The sequence below is a fragment of the Bolinopsis microptera genome, chromosome 6, assembly GCF_026151205.1.
Source record: "Bolinopsis microptera isolate Bmic1 chromosome 6, MBARI_Bmic_1.0, whole genome shotgun sequence".
Taxonomy (NCBI): domain Eukaryota; kingdom Metazoa; phylum Ctenophora; class Tentaculata; order Lobata; family Bolinopsidae; genus Bolinopsis; species Bolinopsis microptera.
Genome location: NC_087077.1, coordinates 14031669 through 14048513, shown reverse-complemented (window position 1 = coordinate 14048513; position 16845 = coordinate 14031669). Strand labels below are relative to the sequence as shown.

Genomic DNA, 16845 nt, shown 5'->3' with positions numbered 1-16845 from the left:
TCCTCCTCAGCCATCCTCCTCAGCCATCCTCCTCAGCCATCCTCCTCAGTACTCCTCAGTCCTCCTCCTTCTCAGTCATCGTCAGTCCTCCTCCTCAGTCCTCCTCAGTCCTCCTCCTCCTCCTGGGTCCTCCTCCTCCGCCTCCTCCTGGGTCCTCCTCCTGGGTCTTCCTGATCCTCCCCAGTCCTCTTCCTCCAGTCCTCAGTCCTCCTTCTCATTTCTCCTAAGTCCTCCTCCTGAGTCCTCCTCCTCTTCCTCCTGAGTCCTCCTCCTGAGTCCTCCTCCTCCTCCCTCTCAGTCATCCTCCTCATTCATCCTCCTCAGCCATCCTCCTCAGCCATCCTCCTCAGCCATCCTCCTCAGTACTCCTCAGTCCTCCTCCTTCTCAGTCATCGTCAGTCCTCCTCCTCAGTCCTCCTCAGTCCTCCTCCTCCTCCTCAGTCCTCCTCCTACTCCTCCTCCTCGTCCTCAGTTCTCCTCATCAGTTCTCAACAGTCCTCCTCCACCCCAGTCCTCCTCCTCCTCCTGGAGCCTTTTCCTGGGTCCTCCTCCTGGGTCCTCCTCCTCCTGGGTCCTCCTCCTCCTGGGTCCTCCTCCTCCTGGGTCCTCCTTCTCCTCCTCAGTCCTTCTCCTCCTCCTCCTCAGTTCTCTTCCTCCTCTTTCTCCTCCTCCTCCCTCTCAGTCATCCTCCTCAGCCATCCTCCTCAGCCATCCTCCTCAGTCCTCCTCCTTCTCAGTCCTCCTCCTGAGTCCTCCTCCTCCTGAGTCATCCTCCTCAGTTCTCCTCCTCCTCCTCCTAGGTCCTCCTTCTGGGTCCTCCTCCTCCTCCTCCTCCTGGGTCTTCCTGATCCTCCTCCTCCCTCTCAGTCATCCTCCTCAGTCATCCTCCTCAGTCATCCTCCTCAGCCATCCTCCTCAGCCATCCTCCTCAGCCATCCTCCTCAGTACTATTCAGTACTCAACAGTCCTCCACCTTCTCAGTCCTCCTGGGTCCTCCTCCTGAGTCCTCCTCCTCCTGAGTCATCCTCCTCAGTCCTCCTCCTCCTCCTGGGTCCTCCTCCTGGGTCCTCCTCCTGGGTCTTCCTGAGTCCTCTTCAGTCCTCTTCCTCCTCCCCTCCTCAGTTCTCCTTCTACTCCTCCTTCTCGTCCTCAGTCCTCCTCATCAGTCCTCAACAGTCCTCCTCCTCCCCAGTCCTCCTCCTCCTCCTCCTCCTCCTCCTCCTCCTCCTCCTCCTCCTCCTCCTCCTCCTCCTCCTCCTCCTCCTCCTGGGGCCTTTTCCTGGGTCCCTATATAATTTGATAAAATAAGTTAAAGCTATTAATAGCTTTAGTGTGATTAATAAGTTATATTCCCTATATTTCGTTGAATAGGTACTGTGCCTACTGTGTACCCTGTGTAACTGTTTCAAAGATATGTTGACGACACAAATAGATCTGGATTTAGCGACCGGATTTGGTGACTGGATTTAATTAAATATTGGGAATATTTGTGAGATCTTTATTCTTTAGACTTTTAGACCTCTTATATGTCCGCTAATGTCCACCAATGTCCGTCCGAGTCCGCCAATGTCCGTCCGGGTCCGCAAATGTCCGTCCGAGTCCGCCAATGTCCGTCCGAGTCCGCCAATGTCCGTCCGTGTCCGCCAATGTCCGTCCGTGTCCGCCAATGTCCCAAAAAACACGTCCGTTGTCTCATAGAATCCAAAAAGGACAGGACATAGGCGGACATAGACGGACGTGACACCCCCCCCTATAGTCCGTTCATAGTATAGTAGTTTATGGTAGTTCATAGTAGTTTATAGTATTTCATAGAAGTTTATGGTAGTTCAAACCTTACTCAGTGCCGTATTTGTCAGGGGCTCTCTGATTGATGGAATAGATAATGAGTCTACGTCCAATGTCCATAACATTAACAATGCCCAGCGCAAGTAAGAACAAAACACTGAACTCATACACGTTGTCCGGGATGATGTGACCGTTAGCAGATTTAGTTTTCAGTTCCTCCTGAACCCTCTCCATTTCTTGGTTGATGGTCGTGTTGGTGTTGTTTTTGTAGGTGATCAGCGCTGTGTTAAGTGCTGTAAAGTTGACTTTAGTTGAGTTGAGGTGGTTGGTTATGTTCTCGACTGAGACGCTCAGTGTCTTTATGTCGTCTAAGGAGAGTTAGTTAGTTGGTAATTTGATATAAATAATATAAAAATGTTCCATTTAAATGTTGTCTATTTATTGCTCAACTTTTGGTAAAATGGACATTAGCATCGATGGGATTGCCCCCCCCCCCCACCTGCCCCTCTCCCAATTATGAAATTAGCTTGTTTAAGAACAGGTATTTGAAGAATTCAATCACCTTTAACTAGGTCCATGGCCTCCTCCAGATGGCCTTTAGTGAGAGTAATGTTGTCTGACACAACTTTAGAATGTTCCTCAAAGTCCTCTATATGTTTTGGCAGGTCTTTGTCCCATTGGTCCAGGTGCCCCTGAGTTTCGTTTATCTTCTTTTCTATTGCACTTGTTTTTTGTTGAACACCTTGGGTATAAAGTGGTACTCTTAAATTCTGCAGTTTTTGTAATTATAGATAAAATTGCAACCTTGATGATCAATATGGAATAACGCTGATTTCAGAAGTGGATATCAGACAAATAAAAGGCGCATTTTGATAATAATATTCCAGTTTTTAAAACTGCGGCTGAAGTGACGTTTTGCTGATTGGTTTAGTTTTAGAACTGTAATTTTATTCTCGACACGACTTACTCGTCAAATTGCTCTTTAACTCGTTGGTAGCGTTATCTATAGAGGATCTAATATCTTTGACCAAATTGTAGAGTTCTACCTCATGAACTTGGAGTGTGATGTTTGCTCCTTTGTCACATGAAACCACCTGTGAAAATATTGGTAAAATACGATTAATAACTTAGGAAGTGTACAATGTGATTAAAATGCGCTGAGTGGTAATCTTCTCGTAGCTGTAGCGCAGCCAAATCCACTATTGTATCTTTGTATACAGAGGTAGGACTGTCTAAATGCCAACATTTTGGTCATGAATGAAAATGTTCATAAAGAGTAGATTAAAAGAATCTGGTCGATAAATTAACATATTTTTAGGGGCATGAAAATTCCATCTCACCTGATTAGCGTTAGGCCCGAGACAAACCAGCTGAGCTGGACTCTGATCAGTGGCTTGTATCTTCATATCCACCCAGGACCATGTCACATCTGAGGTTTGTTTCAGTTCCAGGTCTTTGGTCACGTGGTCGAAGCCCAGATAGTTGTCATCTTGTGACACGATCAGACTCCCGTCTGAAGTGAACCTGTGTGAAGTTTCATTATTAAATAATATGGTTTTAAGCTATTCAAAACATATCGTCATGGGCGAATGTTAAAAAACTTTCGAGATAATGGCCGTTAAAGTTTTTTTTAATGACTTTTTTGTGTGAGGGGCATTTATTCTCAAGAACTTAAGTTTCAGTGGTGATTTACACCATTGATTATTTACCATCAATGTCTGAAATAAACTAATGTTGAAATACCGTTTCTTGAGATAAACTTTCATTACTTACTGCCAGAGTTGGTTAGGACTCCCAAAATCAACATCACTAAATTGCACTTTTGATCCTCCTGACGTTAATGCTTTCCCTGAGGTAATTAATCCATTTCCGAGTACTGTTATAAGATATCAAACTTAGCTTAATATTCAGATCAGTTGTTCCTGTTAGTAAGCTGGAAACACGTTTACTGAAACCTTAGAAGCAGGTGAGGTCAGATCACATACAGTATCTAACGAATTCTTTCAGAACAGATTCCACTCTGATTAAACAATTCCATTTCTTATGTTACAACAAGCTCAGAACACGTTATTTACCTGTGTCCAAGTTGAGCAGATAGAGGGATATGTTGCAGTGTGAGATTTGTATTAATACCAATGTTACGACTACTATAATCATTCTGTTACAATGTGTTTGTTAGCCAATATACTAGCTACTATACACGTTTACAATGAATTTGTTAATTATGTAATAGACTCGTTATTCAACATAAAGGTTAAGATTACTTTATATACATACTAGAAAACCCGTGGTCATAGGGAGGAAGCTTATAGTATTTTTTGTTAGTAAGTTTAAATCGCGTCAAAAAATATCCTACACAACCGAAGATACAGCCAATTAAAATGTTGCTCTTACTAAACACAGCGTAATATCAACAAAACCGATCAAAATGACGTTAAAACATTGTATTGGAGTACAATAATATGTATATATAATTCAGAGAATTATCTTTGTACAATACATATTGTACTCCAATACAATGTTTTAGTTATCAAACTAACTTAAATTTGATATCAACTGCATCATAGAATCCTAATACTCATATAAGCATGATTGCAATAATTGGAATAATTGCAATAATTGATAAGATATGAACGATTCCAACTTAAGACTAATTTATGACAACCTAAGAACGATCAAATCCACGTTTTCGTGTGCTTTTACGCTAGTATTTAAAGTGTTAGGAAAAGCAAGCAAATGTACGAACGATAAGCTATCATTGAAATACAATACAGCCGCGTTGCGATATCGAGCTCAGTGTTTGGGTCCCCTGTCACTTTCATATCATCTTTCAGTTTCACCTCCTAGTTTGACATGATGTCATATTCAACGTGTTCTGATATTCTTAATTATTAACATGTTACAATCTATTAAATTTAGCTAGATTGAATATCTAACAATCTGTTTAATTTAACTATACTAAAAATCTAACAATTCATAACGTGTAGCTAAAGGTTGAAGCTATGTTAAGAAGAACCTGAGCAACATCCAACAAGCTCATTTGACATTTGTGTCAAAGACAGCTCTCCTTGATTGGCCAAACTCTGTCACGTGATTCGAATACGATCCTTTGATTGGTTCATTCTGTGAGGTACTTCATCGCGATTGGCTAAATGGGAGGTACGGAGAGTAAAGTCGGTTTCCGACGGGCCATCGTCAACTTAACTGGACGAACTAACGTAAGTTACATTCAGAAATATTGTTCTGTCTCGAATATTCAAGTTAAATTTGAATGCGCAGCATGTAACATTCCTTTTATATTTACTGAGAATGATAACGGTTTATTAGTTTAGAATAAATGTCCTTACTTCTTACCCCAAGTACACGACTTTAATACGAGTAAGAAAGTTTGTGATTCTCGTGCCGCTTGGTTTGTTATCTGGGTTGAAATTTGATATTGTCGTGAATTGTCGTACATATTACAGAATTCACGGTTTATTCAAGCCACCACAACAGGTTATTCAATCTAGTTAAAAATCTCAGGACCAAGTCTACTTTTGTAAATGTAAGTTGTAGATGTATGTGTAGCGTGATCCAGGGAAATGTACACTTACCTTGTTTCGTTATTTATAGTATTGTAGTATTTATTGGGAGTAACGTTGTTGGTCTAAATGTTTTGATTACACGTAAACTTGATGTTAAGCCAATAAATACTATTCTCCTCATACATTAAGGGGAGATACACCAAAACCGTTTTTGCTCCGAACATCGATTTTATTTTATATTATGGTTAAATAGACAAAAAGAATAAGATTGCACACCTTCAAAATTTTCTAAAAATACTCCCTCATCGAGAAAAAATATATTTTTCTTTTTCGAAAATTTTTAAAATTTGGAGAAGTCTGTCACTGTAATACCGATAGTTCGGCCATTTCAAAAGTTTTTTGGCTGATTTTTTTTACTGAACATTACTTACACTCCGTACAAGACAACCCTTTAAAGCATTATATAATTGAACAATAAATGACCAAGTTACAGACCGAACAAGGTGAAAAAAGAAAAATTGGGATTTTTGCCTACCACCAAAGTTGTACATTTTACCACTCGCCCAGGTCATCAGATATCGCTTTAAAAATTCTTGTGAGTGTAGCTGATGATCAGATCAAACTTTTTGGAACAGGATTTCTCTCAGTCTTGAGTTTTAAGGTGTGAAATGTGGCCTTAACGACTTAGTAAAATTTATCGTAAAAAAGGGCCAAACATGGCAGATTTAAGGCTTAAAATGCCTATACGGGTATATGGCCCCCAGAATATAGGTGGCCCCCAAAATATAGGTCATGTTAGTGGATACAGTTCTAACCAAGATAAGCGATACTAATGGGATCTGTTACTGCTAGGTTGGAGTAAAACATGTAACTAATGTTTCTGGATAAAAATTTTGGACCTACATGAGGTATTTTGGTATATTTGGTCATGACAGCGAAAAATTTAAACGATGTTGTCATTTTCTAGAGGGGTAAATATGGCGAAAAATTGTCATGACAAAAATCTGTCCAACACATGCCATTAAGACTACTGGTATGAGTATAAGTATTATTTTAAGCTATCTTTTCATCGAGACATCTTCAAACTGACAATTTGGAAAAAAGTTATGGCCATCACAATTTTACGGGCCCCCAGAATATAGGTCCATACGACCCCCAGAATATAGGTTGGTCAAAAACCCTGAACATGCCCAAAACCATGCTGTGGGATGCTCTACTTGTAGCTACTAGTCTCCTGAACCCACATATCAAGTTTTATCAAAATTGGATAAAAATTGGCCGAGTTATGGGATAAAAACAAAAACCATATGCCCATATTTGGGCATACGCACCTAATTTGATCGATTTTGGTCCATAAATTGGTCAAATATCAATATTTTTGAATGAAACCAACTTTATATGGAAGGTAAGCATATATTACACATTCTCTATGATTATCAGCTCAATATCTACCTAACTGTGGATTCTGTGTTCAAATAATCGCAAAAAATGAACAAAATCGCCCATATCTCAAACTGACTTAGCTCAAAACAATAGAACTCAATAGGTTTTCAATATTTTCACATGAAATTTTCAGAATCAACGTAGAATTGTCTCATGACCCTAAGTTTTGGGACAGAATTTTGAGTTAGGCCTTTAAAAAAATTTGGCGGCCAAAAATGTCTGATTTACAGTCATTGAGGTGCACATTGTATTGATACAGATAAAAACAGCCCCCTCAATCATATCTAGGGACACTCCTTCAATCTTATTTAAGTATTTAGTTAAGATCCCTACTAAATGAGTGCATGAATGCTTTTTAACTAGTAAAATTAAAGATTTTACTCATTACGGGTATATGGCCCCCAGAATATAGGTTTAAAAAAAAATAGCGACCAAGATTCTGCATTTTCTCTGTCACCCTGAGCATTAAGGAATGTGGGGTAGTGATGAGAAACAGTTAAAGAACATATGCTGAAGAGATGGCATCTTCAAAATGTATGAAGGTGGAGTATTTGAGGACGATTTTTGCATACCTATATTCTGGGGGCCGTAGTTTTTGATTTTTTGCTATTAAGTATACTCTAAACCATTTCAATTTAGTATCTGGAGCCATTGGCATCATCAATACAGTCTCAGCAACATATTCTGACTGCATATAACTGTCTGTGACAATTTTAGAACAACTTAGGAACAGATGTTTGGACCTATATTCTGGGGGCCCTGTTAAAAAATGGTATTTTTACAGGTGAAAAAAAAGTACACTTAAAAACCTAATAATTATTTTCAACTACCCAAGAAACATTTAAAGGGTTATTATGTACATATTTACAGCCCTAAACATGCTTAGAAGTAGTTTTAACACCTGTTTCTAAGTGCTCAAAAAACGACCTATATTCTGGGGGCCATATACCCGTAACTCAAAAAGTATTAGGTTTTTTGAAATAATTTTTACAGGATCGTAATCAGCTTGGTAAGACAAATCTTTTAGTATCAAATTTATAATAGTTAAAGACACAAAATTTGTAAAAAAATGTGTACAATTTGTACAAAATTTATACAAGGTGTTTTATACAAGGTTGTGTTCGAGCTGGAAAATTATTTAAGACAATTTGTCTTGTAAAATCACCTATTTGGTACTAAAAGATTCGTTTTCTCAAGCTGATTACGATTCTGTAAAAATTATTTCAAAAAAAATTATACTTTTTTGAGTTATAGGCATTTTAAGCCTTAAATCTGCCATGTTTGGCCCTTTTTTACGATGAATTTTACTAAGTCGTTTGAGGCCACATTTCATACCTTAAAACTCAAAACTGAGAGAAATCCTGTTCCAAAAAGTTTGATATGATCATCGGCTACACTCACAAGAATTTTTAAAGCGATATCTGATGACCTGGGCGAGTGGTAAAATGTACAACTTTGGTGGTAGGCAAAAATCCCAATTTTTCTTTTTTCACCTTGTTCGGTCTGTAACTTGGTCATTTATTGTTCAATTATATAATGCTTTAAAGGGTTGTCTTGTACGGAATGTAAGTAATGTTCAGTAAAAAAATCAGCCAAAAAACTTTTAAAATGGCCGAACTATCGGTATTACATTGACAGACTTCTCCAAATTTTAAAAATTGTCGAAAAAGAAAAATTTTTTTTTCTCGATGAGGGAGTATTTTTAGAAAATTTTGAAGGTGTGCAATCTTATTCTTTTTGTCTATTTAACCATAATATAAAATAAAATCGATGTTCGGAGCAAAAACGTTTTTGGTGTATCTCCCCTTAACTTCGGGTACATTTCGATTGAATTTTATTTGGTGTGCATCTATAATCCCGTCTCCAAATTCTTCACATTCCAGCAAACAATAGATACATCAGATGATGCGTTCTGGGATCAGTTCTGGAGTGGAACTGTGAACAACATCAGCGATATATTCGCTCTCGTTACTGCTGATGATATCCACACCCTACGCGAAGAATCTCCCGCCAACTTCATGACGCTTATTTACAAGGTAATTATAAAGTTGGTTACTGGTGGGGAGGTGATGTGAGTTTGTTTTGGCACGTGACCACGATAAAACCATAATATTGAAGGGAGTGGACTTATATCAAGTAGCGTCAGCACTAAGGAAAACAAAACTAGTTAACCAAACAGCTTGCAGATGCATACTGTGCAGCCAATCTACGTGTTTTGTAGTCTTGTCTGGTTACGATTGAGAATGTGTTAAAACAACCCGAATATTCATTTCTAAACTGGTATCCGAATACAACTCTCATTTTAACATAATATTAAGGCTTTGTAACGCGTGATTATCCCCATCAGGCTGTGGAGAAGTTGGACAGTTCTGTAATTGCTGGTCCAAGCATGAGTTTATCAGAACAAGCTATCGGTAATTTCGCTCACTTAATTGCTTCTGCATAATTATTACTTTAATTAAGTAAACAGAAGTTGATTCATCATCATTTTGATTGGTAATAGTTTGTCCTTATCATTGTATTCCATCAAAACTGTTTCAGTGTTAAATTGTGTACGATTACTGACAAGGCTTATACCGTTCGTATTTGAAAGTGAGGAATGGAGGTCATTCTTCTGGTCTAAGAACTCGATCGATCTAGAGGATTCTTTACACGGAGAAAGTTGCGGAAACGCCCCTTTAGCTCAGATACTCCTCAAAAAGCTATCCGTAAGCCATATCATTTCATGGTATTTGTACAACATAGAAATTGTTGTAATTGAAGATTCGCCGGAATATTATATCGTTTTGGCCAACTTACCCGATACTCAGTCTCCTATGGCCGGTCACTATTTTAGAGATTCGTTACAGTGACGCGCGATGCAGTTCTTTCGAGCCAAGTCAAGTTGCAAGCCTAAGAAAAACGATTAATTTCAAGCGCAGCGCAGCAAGCAATAAAATTGTGCGTGCGTGCGCGTGATCGAAACGATGAATTAAATTAGATAAAAGGCGATTAATAAACCGAGTACCGACCATGACATCTTGACACTCCGACTCCCATTAGTCTAATGTTGGGGATTTTATTCTATTTTCTCGTTGGTTTAATGGCATTAGACCAACGAGAAAACAGAATAAAATCACCAACAATCGTATAAACGGTTGTATTATTTTGGCAATCAGCTGCTGCACATACTGTGACTTTGGCAACGGCAAAACTCATTTTAACATAAATTTCCTTCAGGATTTGCTATTCTGCCCTGATTTCACTATAGTCGCCCCTGCAACAGTTGGTCCGGTAAGTCACCTTGATTTTACTTATCAAACTTCCTATCTCGAGCTAAATGTCTGGCAATACCTTGAAAATAAACTAAGAATTGGTCAATTAGCTAATAAACCAAACCTTCAGACCACTAATTTGAGACCTCAGGACACGTTAGAAGATTTTAGTATTGAGAGTATCCAACATATCTGGGAGAAGGGTGTCGGGTTCGCCTACTCGAGGAAAACACCTCCCCAAATCGACAGCAACAGGACCGAGATATTGAAACTGTTACTGACTTGTTTTTCGGAGACCATGTACTACGTTCCCTCTGGTGAGATAATGTGCTTAAGAATTCCCTATATATTTACACGGTCTAACTTCAGATCAAATAATCAGGATAAATTATCTCTGGACTGTATAGTAGCGGTCATGGTAGTAGTCCTAAATATCACTTTCTAACCCTTCAGACTCCTCGCAGCCGAACCTATGGTTATCCTACTTCACGTCCATCGAGAACAAACATGCACTACCTCTCTTCACCTCACTGCTCAATGTGATATGTGCGTACGACCCGCAGGGGTACGGTTTACCATACCAGCATGTAATGTTCTCCGACCACAGGGAACAGCTTGTCGAGGTGAGCTCAGGGGTTCAATTTGGTTCTGTTATCTCATAATAAGTATGTGGTGTGTCAAGGGTGGATGATTACAAACTGATTTTTGCCGTTCTATGAGGTCAAATTAATGCAAATGTGAACATATTTGTAAGCTTAAAACCCTTTACTTGTATTTAATGAGTTATCTTGAGTGACTTACCATTCCACCCAGGTTAGCGCACAGGTCCTGATGGTGATTCTGGACCACGAGTCAGCTAGCATGCAGTCAATAGACGAGAAATCAACCCCAACCAACTACTTCACATATTTCCTCTCCCGAATACATCGGGAGGAGGACTTTCATTTCATCCTCTGTGGTCTTATAAAACTTCTCAATAACCCTCTTCTACAGGTCTGAATTCTGTTTTATACTATCTGAATGTGTAGTGTATAATGTGTCAATGTAAAATGTACTGTACTGTGTACGATATACAATGGTCAACTAAAACTGTCATTCATTTTCCATGCCTTAAAGGTAAAGGCATGAAAATCCACCAATTTCTTACCGTGCCGGTATATACGCAATATATTGTTTATTACTGTGCTGAATTTGACTTTCTATACCAGACGTACCTGCCAAACAGCTGCAAGAAGATTGGTTTTCACGAGGAGCTTCTGGTGCTGTTTTGGAAGATGTGTGATTATAATAAGGTAAACAAGAAATGCGGCCGCTATTCTTTTGTGGATGGCCGCTCAATTTCCCGATCCGTGATGGCGTATTTTATCATATTCCATACCACCTGGGGACCCCAGTCTTTACTGTTTATAAGCATGCAGATATGGCGGAGTGACAGGCCGAGCGCGGCCCAGTTAATATAATTCCATATTGAATTTGAAAATCGTGTATATTTTTAAACATTTTTTTATATGTTTATTATTTATGCAACCTGACACGGATCTGTGCAAAATAGTAACACTAAGTCAAAATAATAATAATATGCTATCAATTAGTCCCTAGCAGGATGGTACATGGTGAAATTAATTAACAATGTACTTGAACAGTTCAGCAACGCGCGCCAACAATTGTTTAATTCAGATTATCCGCAAAATAACTTTGCGCAGGCAAACACGTGGGCGATAACTATAGACTGGGCCGCTGGGGCGAAGGCACGTACGCACGCACGGTCGCACGCTCGCACGGTCGCAAGCTACCATATACAAAAAAAAACCTCGTTCGCTAACCCTTGTACTTGACTCTTTTGTGCCTTCGGCACTTTGAGTCATGGATCGGGAAAAAATGAAACACACTACGAAGTACGAATATCATCATTTTATCGTATTTCAATGTACCTGAACATTGAACAATAGTGAACAAATATAATTCCGAAAAGAGTTCAACTTGTTATTCCATCAAATTAAAATATAACCTTCATGGCATGAAATACGCCTGTGGCTAGAATCTCATCCCCATTAATTAAAATATAAATTAATTAATTATTAATTAAAATTAAAACTTTTTCAGAAATTTCTCTTCTACGTGTTGAAGACGAGTGATGTGTTGGATGTTCTAGTTCCGATACTTTACTATCTGACCGAGTCTCGCAATGATCCTGGTTAGTTTCTCAAGACGATTTACACATGTATTCTGAAAGCTCCTACTTAATGATTATTTTGTATCACTTACATGTTTTAAACAACCCCCTCCAGGTTAGTTTTATCAGCTCTTACAAGGCTTTATTAAATATGTTTCAGTTTGCCACTTCAAACCGTGAAGGGGCAGTGAATACCTAGAGATATTTTGTAGTAACAACCTGCTAAGATTATCTCCCTATCTCTCAATAGACTGCATCATCGTAATCTGACTAAAAAGTACTTCATTCGCTCCTGTAGATCCTTGTCAATTTTATCCGTTACAGAGTTCAACGGTCCCAACTTTTTGTGCACTGTTTTGTTAGCCGGATTGTTTGTCTTACCTTTAATTTGTTTTTCCTTTGGTTCCCAAGTATTTGCAAATTTTTGAGTGCAGTACTGAACTATCTTAGGCGTTGGGTTCGCGTACTTTTTAAACGCTTTGCAAGGCCCAAAAGAGTCTTTCCTAACGAACTCTCGCTTTTTTACAGAGTTTTTGTTTGTTGTGCGATGTTTGGAAGACGGTCCCATAAGTTCGGATTGATCAGCGTTATCAGCTGTATGATTGGACTCTGTTTCTGATTCTCGGTGATCACTCTCAGTAACGGAATGTGGCAGGTAGTTCTCGGGGCACCAGGGGAGCAGCTTGTTCGGCTGGGCCGGCTTCTGAAATACCGAGAATTCTTATATTCGCCGAGCAATCAGTGATTATAGAATAAGTTGACAATGATCATGAAATAAGTTGACAACGCGATAAATTCTTCTACTTTGATTGGTTACAATGTTACATGTAAATAGTAACTGAATACCTTGTATATGGTCGGTACAATATCGGGCAGAATGTTGGGTCTCACAAAACGGCACGGTTTGTGGAGGTGACGTTCAAATAGCTCCTCGGGATACCGCAGGTTCACGTCTGGTGATAACTGTGAGGTTTTGTGAGTGAGGGAAGATAAGATTAGTTATATGCAGACAAAATACAAGTTTCAATGCAATAAGATAAATAGCTGTTCGGATATTACTCCATAATTCATATTCCCTAATCAAAAGAGAAGTTCAGAGATGACGGTTATCTCAATTTTTTGAAACAAATATTTATCCCAAATTGTCATCAAATTTATAAGAATTAAAAGCACCTGTCTATGAAGCTGTTTCCTGTAGAAGTCTCGTATTTGTTTGGTAGTCTTAATAGAGTCTGGTGCTCGGGGACTAAAACCTAGAAGATCTGCAGTGAAAGTTAGAGTTTGGGTTGCTACAAATAGTAATACACATTTTATAGAAGTAATGCCCTTAACTTTTCATACCATATCGACCTTTTTTCCGGTACATTAAAGTTCCCACTTCCCCAACCAATATCATGATAGACGTCGTAAGTGAATCTATGTATTTGTAGTTTGAAAGTTTAAACTAAAATTTCTCAATGTGCTAGAAAACCAAAGGGCTAACAAAGATAACCTCATAGATATCTCTCTAATATGACTACCTTGACTGTGAAGCTCGTGCCTTGCTGTGTTGATAACACTCACTGGACACAGCCTTACCGACATCAGCTTCCTCAGTTTGAACTGTTCTTGTGACAGCAGCTGCTTCTTTCTCCCTGAACATATCAGTGGACGTGATTGAGGACGAGCAGGGGCGGGGGCGCATCGCCTTCCCCTGCGCACGCCCCTGAGGACGAGGGACGGCCATCTTTGCTCGACCCTGCATTACAAATCTAAAACCGATAAGATACGACGATAACTAACGATAGAATTATATAGAATATTATATACTATAGAATTATAAACTAATAATTATATACTATATATTATGTAGTAGGTACCTTTATTGTGTTCGAGTGCTGCGTAAGTACTGATGAGATCCTCTTCTAGTTTATCATTCCTCCCTCGAGCAACCCTCTCACTAACCGAGTTCAGTACATTTAGCTTCCTGCCTTGTCCTCCTTTGTCTCTGCTACCTGAACACAATTATCTCAACTTTCTAGGTCTGATGTTTTCCTTTTGTTGACTTAAAAAAGGGTAGCGTCTAGTAATTTGCATGTTGAACTTTGAGTTTGAAATTCTAAAATAACAGATACCAAGAATTATATAAGCAGAAGGATCGCTTAGTGTGAATTTGATAAACTTAGGACAAAGAAACGGAATCAAACCTGGTCTTTGGTGTTCAGAGCCGGTCATCGAACTAAAAGTTAGAACACAAACGAAAAGTCATCAGTGTCAGTCATTCATGTCTCAATAACAAGACAAAAATATACTAAGGAAAGAGCGATAACACTGATGTAATGATGTGTTCTCAATAAAACAAGTACTATGTTGAACTATAAACACGAACTTAGTGGCCGGTAATGAATTAGTTCGACTAAGCTCGCCACTCCCGTGACACGTAAGTTGGGAGTACCAGAAATAAATTGTTGGCAAAATGCACTCAAAGAGTAGTGTACTAACCCAATAATATTCGCCAGAAATCGTTAAACCTATTTTCACTACAAATGACAAAAAGTGAGGAGGACCTGTCCAGGTGCCCGGACACACTGTTATAAAGTAACTGTGGAAGTCAACACCGTGCAGCTGAACATCTGACTCATTAATCAGGACATATAATCACATGTGCGGGGACGTACTCACGTTCTTAACAAATAATGTGTGTTCTGAGATCACGTTCCCAGATGCAATAGTTTTGTCTCAGTTTGGTTATAAAGTCACTATCGGCCATAAAGATATCAAATCAAATATCAGAAAAGCAATCCAAAATATAAATATAAAGTAGTTAAAGTTAGCATTAAATGATTAAATACATTTCCTCGCGTCAATTTTTATGAAACGTGGTGAAGGTCCCAGAGAATTAAGAAGAGGGCTCGGCATATGTATAAAATGGAAAAAGCGACCGAGCTTCCCCGCCTATCTTAGATCTGAACAGATCTTCACCAAACACGGTTCCAATCAAATTCAAATTATACCAGACCGACCTGGCTTTATACGTGAAGCAGAAAACACAACTAGGTCGTAACGTTACCGAGGATCAGTCCTGAGAGTCTCCTACTTTGCTACTCCATATTCTCGGATCTTACTTGATTTAAGTTCGATATTTAAAGAAAATTCCTAGATAAGAATGAAAACAGAGTTACAGAATAGAAATGCTAAACCGACTACAACAGACGCCGTTACTAATTACAACAAAAAAAGTAATTACCAGCAAGGCTAAGAACCTAAATTTCAAAGATAACTTTATATCGGTCAACGATAGATCGGCGTGGCCCCAACATTTCACTTTGCAGACGTATCCTTTATCCGATAATAATGAGAACCTAGCACCTACTTGCTAATGGAACTGTTCGATACATCAGTTGTCACTAATTCTGTACGGTAGCTAGGTAAATACCACGTCACGTTATTTCTTGGATTATTAAGAGGTTTGCTTCTAAGTTATTGGTAAAACTTACGTTATTTGGTTGAAATAATGTAACTAACAGCATGCATAATGAGAATATGCGGCAAGGTGAGACATATTTGTTTACTTAGAAGGATTTAAGGGTAAGTACCTGTTCAGCACAAGACAGAGCTGATGCACATTTTGTATTATGGAACGCTTGTAACGCTTGTAACGCTTATAACTTCTCTTTACACTGGCCCTATTGTTAACCCCTTAAGGACAGGAAACATTCCTAAAGAGTAACTTAACCTCTAAAGGGCCATTTAGAGGTTAAGTTACTCTTTAGGAATGTTTCCTGTCTTATATCTCAAATTATCTCAAATTTCTGTTGATCATTTTATCATGTTCATTGTTCCGTATCCTCTAAACGGCACGGATATTACGTTACTATTATGGTTTGTCGTCCCTCATTCCCTAAAATATTTTGTAAGTGAAGTTCTTTATTGCACCTATGCCTACGGCATAGGTGCATACCAAATAAATTGAGTTGAGATATAGGCATACAGACCTTCATACGGACTCGTAGTAAAACTTAATGATCACGTAATTTTACCTTGAAACGTGAATCGATTAACAATTAATAATAATGATGATTAAAAAATCAGATATTTGAATTTCGATCAGACGATTGGGCCGTGGACCGCTTCTCTCTGATCAAACAAAAACGAATACTCCCCATTTAATTGTAAAATTTATAAGTATTAAACTTGACAAACTTATCACTCCTTCAGGTAAAGTAGGTTTGATGCACGTTGGCGTGTTTATCCTCCTCCTGCTAAGTGGAGAACGTAACTTTGGGGTGAGACTTAACAAGTTGTATTTAACCAGAGTTCCAATGGACCTCCCCATCTTCACCGGAAACCATGCTGACCTTCTTATACTGGTGGGTTTCACTATTTCTCTATTTTACTATTTCACTATTTCCTTCATTTTACTTTATTTGTTAAATCGAAGTGAATTGGTATTTAAAAATCATGTAATCCATGCGATTTACGCCTATCTGAATTTGTAACATTACAAATCAAAACTTCAAAGTATCAGTCAGTGTTTACAGAAGCTAATAATTTTATTAATTCTAATAATTTTATTGATTGTTAAAATTAACAGGTTTTCCACAAGATAATAACATGTGGCCACCACAGACTTCAGCCTCTCTTCGACTGTATCCTCACCATCATAGTGAACAGTAAGTTGACATTA

The 16845-nt window shown here is 38.8% G+C and overlaps 2 protein-coding genes across 2 annotated transcripts in view; one reads left to right on the top strand and one right to left on the bottom strand.

Annotated features, from left to right (window-relative positions):
* Window positions 1-1811: 1811 nt before the first annotated feature.
* Window positions 1812-3952, bottom strand: LOC134817288 (uncharacterized). Its single transcript, XM_063826421.1, has 6 exons — window positions 3861-3952; window positions 3559-3634; window positions 3126-3309; window positions 2753-2879; window positions 2348-2527; window positions 1812-2153 (listed from the first exon to the last, which is right to left on the bottom strand). The coding sequence occupies exons 1-6, from the start codon at window positions 3940-3942 to the stop codon at window positions 1834-1836; spliced, it is 969 nt and encodes a 322-aa protein (XP_063682491.1). The 5' UTR covers window positions 3943-3952; the 3' UTR covers window positions 1812-1833.
* Window positions 3953-4730: 778 nt separating this feature from the next.
* LOC134816333 (protein HID1-like) overlaps window positions 4731-16845 on the top strand; it is a 58479-nt gene continuing 46364 nt past the window's right edge. The window contains exons 1-12 of the mRNA XM_063825131.1: window positions 4731-5003; window positions 8636-8788; window positions 9100-9166; window positions 9294-9460; window positions 9972-10025; window positions 10158-10323; window positions 10460-10629; window positions 10820-10999; window positions 11215-11298; window positions 12110-12200; window positions 16377-16528; window positions 16753-16831. Of these exons, the coding sequence (XP_063681201.1) occupies window positions 4938-5003; window positions 8636-8788; window positions 9100-9166; window positions 9294-9460; window positions 9972-10025; window positions 10158-10323; window positions 10460-10629; window positions 10820-10999; window positions 11215-11298; window positions 12110-12200; window positions 16377-16528; window positions 16753-16831 (1429 nt within the window). The 5' untranslated portion in view covers window positions 4731-4937. The remainder of the gene's footprint in view (window positions 5004-8635; window positions 8789-9099; window positions 9167-9293; window positions 9461-9971; window positions 10026-10157; window positions 10324-10459; window positions 10630-10819; window positions 11000-11214; window positions 11299-12109; window positions 12201-16376; window positions 16529-16752; window positions 16832-16845) is intronic.